Source organism: Mustela lutreola, chromosome 4 (genome assembly GCF_030435805.1).
Source record: "Mustela lutreola isolate mMusLut2 chromosome 4, mMusLut2.pri, whole genome shotgun sequence".
NCBI classification, from domain to species: Eukaryota; Metazoa; Chordata; class Mammalia; order Carnivora; family Mustelidae; genus Mustela; species Mustela lutreola.
In genome coordinates, this window is record NC_081293.1 from 84,183,366 (window position 1) to 84,201,796 (window position 18,431).

General features: G+C 40.2%; 1 protein-coding gene across 1 annotated transcript in view; it reads left to right on the forward strand.

Annotated features, from left to right (window-relative positions):
• LYST (lysosomal trafficking regulator) overlaps positions 1 to 18,431 on the forward strand; it is a 170,585-nt gene that overhangs the window by 36,503 nt on the left and 115,651 nt on the right. The window contains exons 4-10 of the mRNA XM_059170397.1: positions 3,744 to 3,834; positions 5,781 to 7,860; positions 9,497 to 10,526; positions 12,245 to 12,406; positions 13,960 to 14,116; positions 16,300 to 16,526; positions 17,042 to 17,108. Of these exons, the coding sequence (XP_059026380.1) occupies positions 3,744 to 3,834; positions 5,781 to 7,860; positions 9,497 to 10,526; positions 12,245 to 12,406; positions 13,960 to 14,116; positions 16,300 to 16,526; positions 17,042 to 17,108 (3,814 nt within the window). The remainder of the gene's footprint in view (positions 1 to 3,743; positions 3,835 to 5,780; positions 7,861 to 9,496; positions 10,527 to 12,244; positions 12,407 to 13,959; positions 14,117 to 16,299; positions 16,527 to 17,041; positions 17,109 to 18,431) is intronic.

Below are 18,431 nucleotides of genomic sequence, written 5' to 3' on the forward strand. Positions count from 1 at the left end.
GCATGAGGTAGCACCCCATTCCTCTGGACACTGTGACAATTATCATTAGAACCTTGCAAGAGAAGAACCAGAGCTGGGGGTGAAATAGAGCACTGCAAGTTCTAGTTTACCAGGATACCCACAAATAAGAGCAAAGGATTCTCTGACTTGCAAAGGGATAGAATGATCCGTGTGGTTTCTTTGGAACTTGAAAGCATAAGTAAATCTGGAAATGTGCAATACCTAAAAAAGTAATAGATCCAGAGGAATAGCAAGAGCTTCCCCAATGATGGATGTGTTAAGAAGTACCGTGATTGAATGAGGTCAGGAGTTGGGCACTCACTGCCATATTGGGCCATGGAGAGGCAAGCCGTGTCCTCCTCAGGACTGCAGTTCCAGCAGAGGTGGCAAAAACCAAAATCCTGCACTTGCTTCAGTCTCATTCTTTGGAAAGGCCCATGGTTTTCCAGAACTAATCCACTTGGTGAAATGGGGAAACAGGCATGAGGTCCTGAGCTGGGGTGGGAGGTGAGGGCTGTGGAACAGGGGAATGGCAAACGGGGGTTGGTGTGGGAGAAAAGGCTTCTCAAAAGAAGTTTTGCTGGAGCTGGGCCTTGAAGGTAGTGAGAGCCCCCTTAGCTAAGGGGGCAGGAGTGAGGCTGCAGACCATTTGTCATGCAGAGGCTGGGAGGCAGGAACGCCTATTAGTGTGGCAATGACGATTTGCCAGTATACTGTTACAGGGCAAGGGCTGGGGTGCTTCACACACTTGTAAGGTTTCTGCAAGCTCTTCTAGAATGTATTAGTTCATCTGCCAAAGATAAAGACTCAGATCGAGAGGACTCTACAGGAATGGCATGCCCAAAATTGGTTTACATTTTTTGAAAGACCTTGGGCATTTTGCTGGCTGGCATCTTTAAAAATACCGAGGTACACACCGAGTATGAGCTGTACATGGAAATGTTACCCAGACATCGTTCATCTTTCTAATTTTGAGGTCAAGCACCTGGAACTAGGGCCTTTGGGAATCATTCTGACGTTCATCCAGAATTTAAAGTCATTCAAGGAGATAACATTTAACATCCAACTCTGCACTAGGCATGCCAGGAAAGAAGGGTGATTGCTAAGGACTGGGGCCTGGGCCTGGGAGTCCATGCTCTGAGCGGGGACTGGAAAGAACTTTTGGAAAAGTTTCCCATCCCATTTAGAGATAAATCCAAACTCCTTCACTTGGCCCGCAAGCCGCATTAGATCTGGCACCCTCCACCTTGCCAGTCTCTGCCCTCCAGTCTCATCTCCTAGCACTCCCCACTGCTCTCCCAGCCACACTGGCCTGCTTGCCATCCTGTGAAATAACCAAGCCCACTCCCGACCCTTTGTGTACTTCCTAGGAGCCCTTTTCCTTCAAATCTTTGCAAGGACTCCTTCTTCTCTTTGAGCATCTGCTCAAGTGGCCCGTTCTGAACAGCCTATCTAAGTGTCCTCCTTTGAGTCACTCTATAATCCCTGTCCTGTTTAGTTTTCTTCACAGCACAGCATTCTGTATGAAGTTTTCTTATTTGTACCCATTATTTTCCATCTCCCCTGCTAGGAATGTCAGCTTTGTGAGAAGGCAAATAGTGTCTTCCTTGTTCGCCCCTCCCTGCCAAGTGGCACATGGCAGGGGCTCACTAAATATTTGCTGAGTCATGGAGGAAAGCCGGCATTCAGGCAGGAAAGTTGAGGAAGTTGTTTGCTGTACCAGAAGCCAGTCAGGAACATGAGACCCAACTTGCCCGAGGAGGGAGTAGAGAAGTCTCTCCGCAGAGGGACTAAGACTTGCCTGAAGAGTGAGTTGACATTCGGCAGACGGGAGGATGGTGGAGAACGACAAGGGCCGTGCACGTGAAGAAGACATGCCGGGGGTACAGCCCAAGCCACATTCGGGAAGCCCTTCAGACTGGACCGTGGGGATGGGTCAGGGGTGGTGGCAGGAACCAGAAAAGTAGTTCAGATTTTACTTTTGAAGTGTTTTCAGCCTTTTCCTAACCAGGGCACTAGAAGGAATAGTCTGGTTGCTGTGTCCCTGCTTTCTCGTTCCTTTCCAGCCCTGCGGTCTACCCTACCCCCTGACTCGTACCCTTACCATTACCTTAATACTGAGCTTGCTAAGGTTGCCAGTGACGCTCTACTGGACAAATGCTTTGCTGCCATCATCTTACACAACTGAAGAACAACAGCTCTTGACTTGGTTGACTTTCTTCTTTCCGGAGCTGCTCTCTTCCCTTGATTTTTCTTGCTCTATGTCTCTTTGGGGGATCCGCTTTTCGGCCTCCTTGGCAGGCCTCTGTCCAGCACCACCATTCTCCATTCTTGAGGTGTTGCTCTGCAGAGCTCCGTTCCCGTCCGTCCTCTCTTGCCATTCTGCATTTTCCCCTTAAGAGATCTCCTGTGCCCTTGACGTCTGCCCCCAGGGGCTTCCAAGTCCCTTTTTATGTACTTCGCATCTTTTTCTTAAGCTCCGGATCTATATATATAACTGTTGACTAAAAAGCTCTCTCCGTTTGAAGATCCCACAGACGCCTCAAACTTATTATGTCTAAACAATGGATCCATCATCTCTAGCCCAGCCTAGTACCGCTGCTGAATTTCCTGTCTCAGTGAGGACTTCATCAGTCACCTTGTTGCCTAAGCCAGAATTCTTCGAGTTCTTCTGGATCTTTCTTTTCCCCGCTTACACTCCATAGGTAACGGCAAGTCATTTCTGTTCTTCGTTGCCGTTTCTCAGTTTTACTGTAGAGCACTTCTGTTTACCATCGTCTCTCATCTGGGTTCTTGTTTTCCCTTCCTCTAACGCTGGTCAGTTCCTTTCCCTTTCCACCCCAATTCTGTCTCCATACATTGGCCAGAATGGTCTTTCTAACAAGCAAATCTGAACATATTACTGTGGCTCCTTCCCCACTGACTGGAGTGAAGAACTTAAACTTGATTTGTCATTAATTCCCTGACCACCCATGTCCCCCCCATCCCCGCAGCATCCCAATCTCACTCTCCAGCTCCAGTCCCATTTCCACACTTCTAACTGGAACTGATTGCTCCTTTTCCTGAACTCCTAGACTGAGTATTGGTGCCACACCCAGCTACTTACTTATACTACATGCCTTCTGTTGTTCTTTAACTGTCTGTGTGTATGTATTTGATGGACCAAATGAGGGGACCTTCTCCAGGACCATATTCTCCAGAAAGGGTAAGACAGTAAGTGCTGTGGACGTAGTGTGCAGTCAATACATATTTATTAGATTACCTTCACTAATAAGTCTTTCTCTCTTTATATATATCCTTTATTAATAATGTCAATTTCTCTTTTTAAAATTGTGTTCTCTGAGTTTTACATTTAACTGCATGAAGACTTTGTTTTTCTAGTAACTTCATTTATTGGTTTGCTAATTAATAGGGCTTAACTTTTCATTGTCACCTAGCAAATTTGTTTCTTCAGAGGTAAGAGATTCTTGCCATGTGCATGGTGGTAATGACAGCTGTTTGCGGAAACGTCAGCAAGAATGTGCTAAATACTGTCAAATACCTTTACATTCTTCTGTCCTTGGAAGGGTTTATAAGTTGAAAAGCGCCACAGCTTTCACCGGATTTGAGATTAATTTGACCCTTAGCTTCTCAAATGCAGCCTTTCAAGAAAAAGGATTTTTTGACTCAGTTTAAGACGGGGTTCTAGGAGTTATGTGTCTCATGACCTCAGGACATGAAGGATTGCTTTGTTTCTAATACAGGCATTGACATGTAGAGAAGAGCTCCTTACTCTACTTCTGTCTATCCTTCCACTGGTATGGAAGATACCTGTTCAGGAAGAAAAGGCAACAGGTATGTTTCTTTTATCACATCCCTTGTGTTATCAAAATTCCACTGGGGAAGGAAGATCCGTGGAAAAGCTCCTTCTGCCTTAATAGTTGATCCAATTCAAATTCAGAACAGTATAGATTAGCATGATACTTGACAGGAGAAATTCTTTAGGTATTCAGAAATTCTTTAGGCATTTTTATTCTGCTAATAATACAAAAACGACGTGCTTCTTAGGGGTTTATTCAAATGTAACAATGATCAGAAAATATACAAGGAAACAGAACACTTAGCAGAAGGGGTCAGTCTAGGTGTGCAGCCCCATCAGAGAAATGGATAGTGGAAAGTTTGAAGAAAGAAATGAAAGCTCCTTTGCTTATTTTATTTTATTTTTATTTTTATTTGAAAGAGAGAGAGAGGCAAAGGGAGAGGGAGTAGCAGTCTCTCTTCTCAGCATCTGGGTCTTGATCCCAGGACCCTGAGAACATGACCTGAGCTGAAAGCAGACAATCGGCTGAGCCACTCAGGTGCCGCTCTGTCACCTATCTTAAAGACTGCTTTTTTTTATTATCAGTACTCTACTGGTGACTTTGGCAGTTTAGTTTAATTTTTTTACTGTTCTTTGAAGGGATTAATTTGAAGTAATATTTTGTTTCAAGAGTAGATGGAATCATTACAACTTAAGGTCAACACGTATTTTTAGTATCTGATTTTGAAAAAAAATTTTTAATTATACACACACACACGTATATCTATATAATATTAAGTATCTGAAACTTAGTGTGAATGTCTCAGTGGAGGAATTAACAGTTGAACAGTTTTCACCTTCACCATTTCTGTAATATGTGAATTGTGAGATGTTTAACAATCTATCAGGTTAAACATAAATCCTTCTATCTGGTATTTCAGTGTCATATATGTACTTTTAATACATTCCTGATACGGAGCTCTCTTTTTATTATCTAAGGTCTTGTAATATTGTTTTACTGCTTATTCGTTGATTCACTAACTCTGCGCTCATTTTCTTGTGAATTTGTAGAATTCACAAATTATTTATCACTTAAGCTATCCGACTAGTGTTCTTTTAGGAAAGTTGTCTTCATTGCCTGCATCCTTTGTATAGGTGGAGTTTGTCAGACTCTTTTTAATTTCTCCCCTTCTTTCTTGAGACCCAGGTCTTTTATTTATAGATTGTTATTTATTCATTCTGAATTAGAACTATATTTTTCACATAGATCTTACTATGTAATATTGCAAAGGGAAAGACTGATTTTACTTTTTAATTAGTAAGAAGGGTTTATTCATTTCCTCAAGAAATAGGTGTTGCATGTGGTCCATGTACCAGGCCCTAGGTTCTAGGCACTGAGGATGAAACAGGGATGCCTGTACCTAGTTCAGTGTGTGGCACATTCGGTAAATATTTTGAATGAAGAACTCTTTTAACCTCAATCTTAGAGAACAGTTGGTACCTATTATACGATTTTAAAAATAATTTTGGACCATCTTAAAGTTTTTAAGTTATATCAGGGATATAAGCTCAATGCTATTTTTGAGAATATAATATACTCCTGTTTCTTGATTAATGGCACTATTAGAGGAGATTTGTAAGATGGTGTGAATAGTAGTGCTAAATCCCAGATAATCTAGAGACTCTTATGTTCATGTCAGAATGCAATGTATGGTTTCAAATCAGATTTATGCCCCTAATTTTGTTCTCCTTTGTTGTTTTCAAAATCAGTTTGTATCTTTTGAACCAATGCTACTGGGTACATAGCATGAGAAGAATAAGTGTAGGGGGAAATGATCCAGAGAACACGACAGATAGCTAAAGGAAATCAGCCCCGGGCGGGGGGAGGGGCGGAAACTGAGGAAAAGCTCTGAAAGTGGAAGATAAATAAGAGAGTAATCATTTGTACAAACTGAGTTTAAAAATATATTAAGGTCTAAACTTCCGTTCTTTATCTTAACAGATTTTAATCTACCATTCTCAGCTGATATAATCCTGACCAAAGAAAAGAACTCAAGTTCACAAAGATCTACTCAGGAAAAATTATATTTAGAAGGAAGTGCCCCATCTGGTCAGGTTTCTGCAAAAGTAAACATTTTTCGAAAAAGCAGACGGCAGCGTAAAACTACCCACCGCTATTCAATAAGAGACGCAAGAAAGACACGGCTCTCCACCTCAGACTCAGAAGCCAATTCGGATGACAAGAGCATAGCAATGAATAAGCATCGACGGCCCCGTCTGCTACAGCATTTTGTAACCCAGTCACCTAAAGACGACCACCTTACGGCTAAACTTGACCACTTACCAACCAAAGAACAGACTCCTCCTGACACCATGGCTTTGGAACATTCCAAGGAGATTATTCCAAGACAGGAGTCAAACAGTGACATTTTGAGTGAGCCAGCTGCCTTGTCTATTATCAGTCACATGAATAATTCTCCCTTTGACTTATGTCATGTTTTGTTATCTTTATTAGAGAAAGTTTGTAAGTTTGACATGACCTTAAATCATAATTCTGCTCTGGCAGCCACTGTAGTGCCCACACTGACTGAATTTCTAGCAGGCTTTGGGGACTGCTGTAATCTAAGTGACAACTTGGAGAGTCAGACGCTTTCTACGGGTTGGACTGAAGAACCTGTGGCTTTGATTCAACGGATGCTTTTTCGAACAGTGTTGCATCTTATGTCAGTAGATATTAGTACTGCAGAGACGATGCCAGAAAACCTTAGGAAAAACTTAACGGAATTTCTGAGAGCAGCTTTAAAAATTAGAACTTGCCTAGAAAAGCAGCCTGACCCCTTTGCACCGAGACAAAAGAGAACACTACAGGAGGTTCGAGAAGGTTTTGCGTTTTCAAAATATCGTCACAGAGCCCTTCTTTTACCGGAGCTTCTAGAAGGGGTTCTGCAGATCCTGATCTGCTGTCTTCAAAGTGCAGCTTCCAATCCCTTCTTCTTCAGCCAGGCCATGGATTTGGTTCAGGAATTCATTCAGCACCACGGATTCAGTTTATTCGAAACAGCCGTTCTTCAGATGGAGTGGCTGGCTGCCCGGGACGGCGCTCCCGCCGAGGCCTCGGAACACCTGAAAGCCCTCATCAACAGTGTGATGAAAATCATGGGCACCGTCAAGAAGGTGAAATCCGAGCAACTTCATCATTCCCTGTGTACGAGGAGAAGGCACCGGCGCTGTGAGTACTCTCACTTTATGCACCATCACAGAGACCTCTCGGGCCTCCTGGTTTCGGCTTTTAAAAACCAGGTTTCCCAAAACCCGTTTGAAGAGACCGTGGAGGGAGACGTTCATTACCCCGAGCGCTGCTGCTGCATCGCAGTGTGCGCCCACCAGTGCCTGCGCTTGCTGCGGCAGGCGTCCTTGAGCGTCACCTGCGTCCACATCCTGTCTGGCATCCAGACCGTGGGGGTCTGCTGCTGCATGGACCCCAAATCTGTGATCGTCCCTCTGCTCCATGCGTTCCACCTGCCTGCGCTGAAGCATGTTCAGCAGCATATACTGAATGTCCTCAACAAGCTTATCTTGGATCAGTTGGGAGGAGCTGACGCCCCTCAAAAAATTAAACAAGCGGCTTGCAATATTTGTACCATGGACCCTGATCAACTCGCCAAATTGGAAGAGACGCTGCAGGGAAACTTGTGTGAGGCCACCCCTTGCCCAGGTCTGGCCAGCCCTGCCTACAGATTTCAAGGGATCCTGCCCAGCAGTGGATCTGAAGACTTGCTGTGGAAATGGGACGCCTTAGAGGCTTATCAGAAGTTTGTTTTTGAGGAAGACAGGTTATGTAGCGTACAGATTGCACATCACATCTGCTCTCTAATGCAGAGAGGCAATGTCGTTGTGCGGTGGAAACTGTATCATTCCGTCTTTAACCCTGTGCTCCAGCGAGGTGTCGAGTTAGCACACCATTGTCAACACAGTAGCATCACGTCAGCTAAGATGCACTCATGTCCCCATCATGACCAGTGTTTGCCCCAGGAAGTGCTGCAGGTTTATTTAAAAACCCTGCCTGCTCTGCTTAAGTCCAGGTTCGTATGTGGGCATCTGCACAGATACCATTTCCTTATTGTGTGCTTTTAAATGTCTTTACCCATTATTCTTTCCTAGAATTTAATTTATCTTAACAACAAAAAGTGTTCCCAACCCATGTCAGAGTTTGCTTTACTTGTATTGATTGGTTGATCTATTGATCTATTAATTTATTTCAGTTTCATGGGGTAGTTATAGGGAAGAGCACAGAGCCATTGATTTTAATTTCTCAGTGGACAAAAAGTTTTAAATATATACCAGTGAGGGAAGGATGGACACAACACAGATATCCAATAGCAGAGGCAAAGTTAAATTAATTAATTTATATTTACTTGACAGAATGTTATTAGCCATTAAAAATAATGTTTACAAAGACCATGCTGTGATGAGAAAGTGCTAAAAATATTTTATCAATAAAACATACAAAATTAGAAATATCACCCACTTATTTACAGCTTTGTAAAATACACACATACCTAAAATGATAATTATTTGTCAAGGCAGTAGATTTAAGGGGATTATGATTTCTTAAATACCACATTTACATTTGTTATATATACAATGTATATAGGAAAAACAGAAAATACAGATAAGCAAAAAGAAGATTAAGCCACACCTGGGTGGCTCAGTTGGTTAAGCATCTGCCTTTGGCTAGGGTCATGATCCCGGGGTCCTGGGATTGAGTCCCGTGTTGGGCTCCTTGCTCGGTGGGGAGCCTTCTTTCCCCTTTGCCTCCCCTTGCTTGTGCTCTCTTTCTCTGTCTCTCTTTCTGACAAATAAATAAACTAAAATTTAAACAAAAAAGGGAAAATCCAAATTACTTAGAATTCTACCAGTAAATTTTCAGATTTTGTGATCGTCAAGTCTGGTACTTAAAAAATAATTACATAAATAAAGCTTGCTTCTGATAGTCTGGTTTTACAAATTCATGTATATACCATTTCAAAAACATAATAATATATAACCTGTCATCATTATCTTTACAATTTTTTTTTAATTTCTGACATCCTCACATAGTTTAAATAAAACTGACTTTGATTTGAAAAGTTTTGTAACTCTTTGGCGTATTTGTGGACAACTTGGATCTTTACTGAGCTGACTTACTTAGTTATTAGTAGGATTCCAGTGATCCAGACCCCATGAGTCTCACCTGAGACTCAGATCTGCAGCTTGGTTCCTTCCCTTTATGTGGTGCAGATGTAAAACACACTAAAATTCCCGAGTAAGCCAGCAGGCAGACAAACAGATGGACACACACAGACTTGCCTCTTGTCAGAGTCTGTCCATCTCAAGTGCGGAGGTGGTTGTGTCGTTTAGAATTTACACAGAACCTGCCAGTTGGGGATAAGTATTCTTCCCTGAGTTGCTTCATGTAACTAGTGTGTGTGTGTGTAATCTATTCTTCCTAAATAAGCTGGAGTCATATTTGTGATGTTTGAAGAAGGATGTATGTGAAAGTAATTAGAAAATAATTTGAGATCCTGCTCTCATGAAGAACACCAGCCAGATAATTGATGAATCGATTAGTGTTTAATATCTACCACATGCAGCAATGACATATTTAAATAGTATACGTACCTATTTATAAGTGATGTTTCTATATGTAAAATCTTGTGTATTTTTTTTCTCTCACAGGATAATAAGAGATTTGTTTTTAAGTTGTAATGGAGTAAATCAACTAATTGAATTAAATTACTTAGATGGTATTCGAAGTCATTCCCTAAAAGCCTTTGAAACTCTGATAATCAGCCTAGGGGAACAACAAAAAGATTCTTCAGTTCCAAGTGTTGATGGGATAGACGTCGAACAGAAGGACTTGTCGTCTTTAAATGTAGGTACTTCTTTTCGTAACCAGCAAGTTTGCTCAGATTCTCCCCAGAGTCTTAGCAAGTTTTATGCCAGCCTCAAAGAAGCCTATCCAAAGAAATGGAAGTCTTTTAGCCAGGATGTTCACATCAACATGATAAACCTCTTCCTCTGCGTGGCATTCTTATGCGTCAGTAAGGAAGCAGAATCCGACAGAGAGTTGGCCAATGACTCAGAAGATACTTCTGGCTATGACAGTACAACCAGTGAGCCTTTACATTGCATGCCGCCATGCGTATCTCCCGAGAGCCTCGTCTTGCCTTCTCCCAAACATATGCACCAAGCAGCAGACATTTGGTCCATGTGTCGTTGGATCTACATGTTGAATCCGGTTTTCCAGAAACAGTTCTGCAGGCTTGGTGGTTTCCAGGCTTGCCATAAATTAATATTTATGATCATACAGAAACTGTTCAGAAGTCCAGGAGAGGAGCAAGGGCAAAGGGAAGGAGACCTCCACACACATGAAAACCAAGATATAAATGGAACGTCTCCGTCTGAGATCACCACAAGGGAAGACTTATTATCTTCAGCTGTCAAAAGAGACCCCACAGTGTCAGAACTGGGTGGTCTAAACAGGACTGCTGACATTGTAGGTAAATTAGAGTCACAGCATCTCTCTTCTGCAAATGCGGGACGTATTTCAGCTACTGAGGCTGCTCCTGAGGAAGTAGAGGGGCTCACGAGTCGAGAAAGTGAGACTTCCCTACAGAGTATCCGACTTTTGGAAGCCCTTCTTGCCATTTGTCTTCACAGCACTAGAGCTAGTCAGCAAAAAACGGAATTAGAGTTCCCTAATCAGGTAATAGCTTCTCCTTTGTTCGGCTTTTGTGCTTTACTTTCCTTGTTTGAAAATTCTAACGTAATACTATTGCCATTTTGTTTTTCCAAAGATTATAAGTACTGAGAAGCTTCTTTATGCTTAGTCCAGTGTCAGGTGCTATGGAGGACAGAGAAGTGCATGACCCAGGTCTTGCCCTCAAGACGCTTACAGTTCAGTTTGGAAGGCAATACCCCATGTATCGAAGTTATCAACCCTGAAAGGCATTAGATACGCATTATGTGTCGGATGAGTAGTAATGGGCTTTGTGTTTCAAAGTTCAGACTTTATAATCTCCGTGTGATGCTGTTCGGTGCCCTGCTCAGATCCCCTTTACCAAGCTGAGGCACCCATCTGCCATTGCTCCAGGGATGTGAGTTGTCTCCTCAGGATTGCCCTTGGCTCCTGGGAGACGCCCCTTCTGTAGACGCCTGTGAAGGGTGCTCATAGCCAGTGATGGATAGATACAGCTCTGTGGAGTGGGACAATCTTTGTGGTATAGTCCAGGCTCCGGAGCTTCCCATGGAATTAGGCTGGAGCCCAGCATTTATTCTGAAACCACATTCTTGCCTGGATTCCCCCCTCCACCACCCCCAAATATATTCTGCTTCCCTCACGACCCTACAGATTTTTCCTGAGAACATTCCTCAGCTGGAAAGAGAGTCCTCAGTTTCAGGCCCTGCTTCTAAAGAAACTTCAAATATGGCAGACCCCCTGTTCATAACCATCCCTAACTGTTCTGTCAGCCAACAGGCTTTCCCTGCTGCAGTTCCTGTCTCCCTGTTAACTCCTATCTAAAAAATCCTGATGTCTCCACAGTGCTCAAAGTTAAAACCCCAGACTCTGTAGGCCAGCATACAGAGACCTAGTGTCTTGTGTTTACTTCCGTGCGTAGCTTCGCGTCCTGCCTCCCTTCACCATGCTGCCGTCCACCGCACTGAGCTAGCTGACAGCTTCTCAAGATGCCACTCCTTGTTAGGAATTCTGGGTGTGTTCTTCTGACCAGCAGACTTCTGCCTCGATGCCTGCCCACTACTACTTGTTCTTATCCATCTCATACGACCCCTCCCCCAGACACTTTTGACAGGTCTCTCAGGCACCTTCTCTCTTTTTGATTATCCTAGAACTTTGTTTATAGCTCTAGTGTGGTCATCATCATGCCTTGTCTACAAGAATCTGTTTCTTATGCTGGGTAGAGGGAATTCATTAAGGGAGAAGTCAGTTTCATATTTATCTTTGTGGCCTTATCACCTAATATAGGGACACAGGCCAGCAGCTAGAGTTTCCTTCAGGGACAGAAGGGAGGGAATAAAGAAGGGAGAGAGTGGAAGGGACTGGAATCTAAGCCCTTCTTAGAGTCTTATAGAATCTCTAAGAGTAAGGCATTTGTAAAATGTCGGGATAGTTAATCAAAACTCTGAAGTTTCAACTAATCTTTTTTTGTGTATGATACAGTTAATTTGTGATCCACTGAAATTCAGAATGAAATAAGGTGAGTGAAGCATTTGATAAATAAAAATGTTATTAACTGTAACTGGGTATTTGTATAAGAGCTAGATATTTGTAGTCCTTTTACTTTCATATCTACTGCAAATAAATGGACTATGTTTCTACTTATTAAGTAAATATTATTTATTTTCTCACTTTAATTTGTTTAAAGCATGTTATTAATATTCTTAGTATCCTTTATTTTACCTTAGAACCTGTCTGTGGAAAACATATTGTTTGAAATGAGGGACCATCTTTCCCGGTCAAAGGTGACTGAAACAGAATTGGCAAAGCCTTTATTTGATGCCCTGCTTCGAGTCGCACTGGGGAATCATTCAGCAGATTTTGAACACCATGATGCTATGACTGAGAAGGTATGGATAAGATCCAGGTGTGTTGTTTGAGTGTGACTGGCAGAGGCAGACATGTGTGGGATGGGAGTAGGGCCCTCACGAATGTGGTTAGAACACATGGGCCAGGATTTGGTCAGGTGAATTCTGGGTGTCGTATCTCCCATCTGTGGGGTGGATAGCATTTACTCAGTGCCCTATCTCATAAAAAACCAGAGCAATGTGGCAGTTTACTGAGACTTACTCTCAGTGGGACAAAAATGTATGATTTGATAAGTCTTACATATAACTGATAGTTTATTAAATGATAGTTCAGGGATGGTGATGACTCAGCTGTTTTTTCTGATCCTATCTTCTGATCCTTTCCTAATATACAGTTAGTATTTCCAGAACCCTCTATGCATTTTAATTTTACATCACTCAAACAAAAATGACTATACTTGCATAGAAATTAGCTGCTTCTTCCAAGTTTCTTTAACCTTTAACTAATTGTCCTTTATCTTTATGTAACTTCTTAATAATACTGTCTTTTATTTTTATGTAACTTCTCTTTAATTTCGCAGTCTAGCCAGATAAATGACATTTTATAATCCTCTGCCACAATATTTTATGTTGCTGTTTGTTATAACTTTAAAAAACTTACTGAAATAGCAACCGTTGCCTTTGTCATATTCCTGCATCAGTTGGTTTATTGGAAAGTGTTAAAATACTACTTTATTTCTGCCTTTCATTAATGTTGCAGTGGTAAAGTACTCTGACATGCTTCAAGTGGAAATGTGTTCTAAAGTGAAGATATTGGTAGCATTTTTATAAGAAAAGGAAGATTTCACGCAGCAGGTTATTGCCAGAATTAATGTTCTCAATTTCCCAAATGCTTGCATATGGACAACTGGATTCTGAAATCTTAAAATTAATCCTGTTGAATAATTTTTTAAAATAAACATATAATGTATTTTTATCCCCAGGGGTACAGGTCTGTGAATCACCAGGTTTACACATTTCACAGCACTCATCATAGCACATAGCCTCCCCAATGTCCATATCCCCACCACCCTCTCTTGTCCCCCCTCCCCCAACAACCCTCAGTCTGTTTTTTGAGATTGAATCTGTTGAATAATTTTTATGTCTACTCTGATTACCTAGTTTATGAAACATTTTATTTATAAAAATCCTATGGAAATGTCTTTTTCCCTGAACAAAGTTGTAAAAATAATACTTATTTGCTAGCATTAAGTTGTAAGAAATATAGTTCCAACTCATTGTGGTTTTTAGACATTTCCTATTATGTAACTAAGAGTGTAATTTCATAGATGTCTTTTTCAGTAAAACTGAAGTGACCTATAGCTTCATCTGTTAGAGACCCCCATTTCTGAAATGTTCATAAAGTTGAGAGAGTCTGGAAATTTTTTGCTGCATGAATTTCATAATTTATAGTGCATCTTATTGATTCCTGAGACTTTTTTCCTTAAAGAAAACGCAGAAGCTATCCTTAAAATGATTTTGGAGTAATAAACATTCTGTTACTAAACATGAGCAGATATTACAACTTTCACCTTCTGATTGTGCTGCTCTTACAGCGCCATCCGTCTGAGGAAGAACTGTCATCACGACCTGGTGATTTTTCAGAAGACGCTGAGGACTCTCGGTGTTGCAGTCTCAAACTTTTGGTTGAAGAAGAAGGCTATGAAGCAGACAGCGAGAGCAATCCTGAGGACAGTGAAGCCGGAGATGATGGTAAAATACCACTGAAGTACTTGTGATTGGATTTGCAAGTCAGATTATCAATTAGCAAAGTGGCTGCGGTGATACCCTTTAGAATTTTGTATTGCCTTGCCATTTAAAAAGCGCATTGCTTCATTTTATTTGATCTTGACAATAAATTCTGGCATTTATATAGGCAACGTCATACAGATACATTTTGTTATTGCCAAATTGACTGAATGCAGGGTAGAGAGAGTCCTTGCTTTCATCGATATTCCAGTAGAATACTGGAATACAGGGTAGAGAGAGTCCCTGCTTTCATCGATATTCCAGTAGAAAAAAACAAACACCAGGTGTCAGAAGTGAACAATATGAAGAAATAAAACAGGCTGATGTGATAGTGGTTGGGTGGTCAGAGAAGGTCTCACTGAAGATGTTTGGTTTATAGCGAGGCCTAAATTTTTTAAAAAATCTATCCAGACAGACACTGACAGGAAGAGCATTTCAGGCAGTTTGTTAGAAAGATGAATTAATGTAAGGAGTATAGACATCTTTCTGTGACATCCAAGGATGGTGCAGCCCAGATTTCTTAACTCACCACAACCCAGCTTATCCCTCGGATTGAACATGATCCTTTGTCTCTGGGCTTAAAATTTGGGTAGAATAGAATAGATGGGCTTTTGGAGCCAAGATCTTTCTGGAAGATTCCATCTCTTGAATGTTGGCATTATGGCCGTCCCAGGACTGCTAGTCTTCACCGTTTCCAGCACCTGGTCTTCCTCAGTCTAGTTTCTCTTTCCCATTGCATGAAGGAATAATTGTGGGTGTCCTAAGGGAAAGGTCTTGTTGGACCCATAGTAAGTGTTTGTGTATAATAAAGAGTAAAAAGAGCAAAAGCAGCCACAAATTGAAAGAATCTATGTATGTGTATATGTATATAGCCACACACAGATTCATATAACTTACTCGGTTTATTAAACTATTCTTTTTTCCAGTGTTATTAAGAAATAATTGACATACATAACTGTAGAAATTTAAGATCTGCGCATGATGGTTTGACTTACAAATATTATGAAACAATGATTACGATAGTATAAGTTAACTTCCATCATCTTATACACATACAGTAAAAAGAAAAGAAGAAAGGAATTTCTTCCTGTGATGAGAATTGTGCGTTCTATTCTGCTGACCACTTTCTTACATATCACACAACAGTGTTCACTGTAGTCCTCATGTTGTCCATTACATCCCTCGTGCTAATTTATCTTGTAACTAGAAGTTTGCACCTTTTAACCACTTTCCTCCCATCTCCCCCCATTCCTATCTTCTGAGCAAGCTCTTTTGGAAAAAATATTAGTTCAATGGTGTAGGTTTTATCTGTGTACTGACATTTCATAATGACAGACCTCCTCCTTTTTATAGGCTTGCTGATTAGTTCTTAATCATGTAGACATTTATAAATTTCTTAACTACATGAACATTTTTAAAACAGCGCTATAGTCAGTTTTAAGAGCACATCAGTCAAATTTTCCAAAATGTAATATTCAGTGACAGTGTTCATTTCTCACTTATGAAGAAGACAAAGTTTAGAATTTATCCAACCAATAGCTGAAGCTGTCTTTTTCACAGAGATCTGAACGGGCAAATGAACTAGCCTGTGATTTAGGTATTTTGGGGTCAGAAAGTTTGGGATAGTGTTTTTCCCACTTGTGCCAGATAAAATGTGTTAAATCTGTATCTTTTCTTTTTTTTTAAGATTTTATTTATTTATTTGACAGGCAGAGATCACAAGTAGGCAGAGAGGCAGGTAGATAGAGAGAGAGGTGGAAGCAGGCTCCCTGCTGAGGAGAGAGCCCAATGCGGGGCTTGATCCTAGGATCCTGGGATCGTGACCTGAGCCGAGAGCAGAGGCTTTAACCCACTGAGCCACCCAGGTGCCCCTGTATCTTATGTCTATAAAAGTTACTGTTGATATTTATAATTCTATTGAAGATCAAAATTACTTTTAAGCCACTCATTTATCTTCAAAATATCCATTAGACTTGATTTTCCAAGATACTTATTCTAATCAAAAGATGGCATGTAGGAAAAGGCTGTGTGAGAATCTTCTTACAAAGGGCACTTTGGCACAAGATCTCCTAAAATGTTAAGTGAGATTTGAAACATTTATTCAGGGTTTAGGGAATAAAAATCATCTTTTTCTTTTCCTCTTTCAGGTGTAGACTTAAAACCTGAAGCAGAAAGTTTTAGTGTGTTAAGCAGTTCAAAGGACTTGATGGAAACCTTCACTGAAGGGGAAATCATATATCCCGAGATTTGTATGCTGGAATTAAATTTACTTTCAACTGGTAAAGCCAAACTTGATGTACTTGCCCACGTATTTGAGAGTTTTTTGAAAATCATCAGACAGAAGGAAAAGAATATCTTTCTACTCATGCAACAGGTAAAAGATGCATATAGTAAATGCGGTGAATGTTTATTACACGCATGCCCCAGTCATTCATCTCCTTATTTAGAACTCAACTTGTCTGAAAATTGAGATGATTATTTATCTTTTATAATACCTTAGGTATGTTTTTTTGTACAAATGGTGTTCTAAAAATCTTTTAATTCCATAGTTCTCTAAAGCAGCATAAAGAATTAATGTTGTTTGCTAACTAATCCTTGTATTATTTCTGAGAATGGGTAATAGTTTATAAATTACATTTAATATATAGTCACTGTTTTTGAAAAACCAGAAAACAAAAACAGTATGAAAAACATAAATGTATAAACCACCTAAAAAAAAGAAAATGAAAAGTGTGTAATTGTACACATAGCATTCTTCTCAGTTATTTGAAAATATTTATATATGTATAGATAGTAGAGTATCAAATAATTTATTATGACATTACAGTTACTTCATGCTTTCATGAGGTAAGAAATTTAATTTCTTATGTTTTGTTTTTTAATCTTCAGGGAACTGTGAAAAATCTTTTAGGAGGGTTCTTGAGTATTTTAACACAGGCTGATTCTGATTTTCAAGGTGCGTTGAAACTGTTAGTTTTACACAATAGCTTTGAAATTATTTTGTTGTTATGTGAAATGAAGAGTTAATAATGACTTCCATTGGCATAGTGCCCTGTGATTTCAAAAGTCGCTTTATATGCATCATCTCTTTTGTTCAATAGACATACCATATTGTATCTTGATTTTATAGAGAGGAATGTCTAGATTCCAAGTGATTGAGTGAGTTGTTCAGGGTCATGTACATAGACTTGGCCTTGTGTTCTTGCCTTATCAGACACTGAGTGCCACTCTCCACTCTGTACTTTCACAGACATTTGAGGAATTCATAATGAATATGTAATGTGGTGACATTATAATAGAAACTTATATTTTAGTTGGAGAAGTCTAACATACATGTAGCATTAATTCAGGTTTGTCAGGTGTTTCTTCATGATTAAATTCCAGTGATACATTTTTGACAAACAGACCACCTAAGTGACGTTGTACCTTTCAAAGTGCATCATATTGTGGTTCATGATGTCTGTATCTTATTACTGTGATGTTGACTTTGATCACTTGGTTAAGGTGGTGTCTTGCCAGGTTTCTCCATTGTAAAGTTACTGTTTTCTCTTTATAATTAGTAAGTATCTTGTGGGGTACATAACTTGAGACTATGTAAATATTTTCTTTTCATCATACTTGAACCCACTAATCCTTGGCACCCATTGATGATTCTTGACTGAAATTGTTAATTCTGTGGTATTTGCCAAATAGTGATTTTCTATTTCCATTATTCTTTTTATATTTAATTGGGATTATACCATAAAGAAAAGCTTTTCCTTCTCCATTTACTTATTTAGTATATGGGTATGTTTGTATTTATTGTGGTAGACACTTAGTGGGTCCTTTAGATATGAAAACTTATTTCTGGCTTAGCTCTGAGAAACTCTGTCACATTACCTTTTAATGACAGTTTTACTGAGAGAAAATTCCTACACTACACAGTTCACCCATTTAAAATATACAGTTCTGTGTTTTTTGGTATACTTGCAGAGTTGTGCAAACATTACCACTTATTTGCTCTTAGGAATAATGCTATGACCACTCATGTACTAGTTTCCACATGGACATGTGTTTTCTTTTCTTTTGCGTATAGTGTTAACTTTCAGATGAGGAGCAGCCAGAGTGTTTTCCAAAGTGGCTGCATTATTTTATATTCTATACAGTATATGAAGATTCTAATCGCCGCACATCCTTGCTAACACTTGTTATGACCCGTCTTTTTCGTTATATCCATCTTAGTGGGCCTGCCATGTTACTCTCACTGTGGTTATGATTTGTATTTTCCTGATGGCTAATG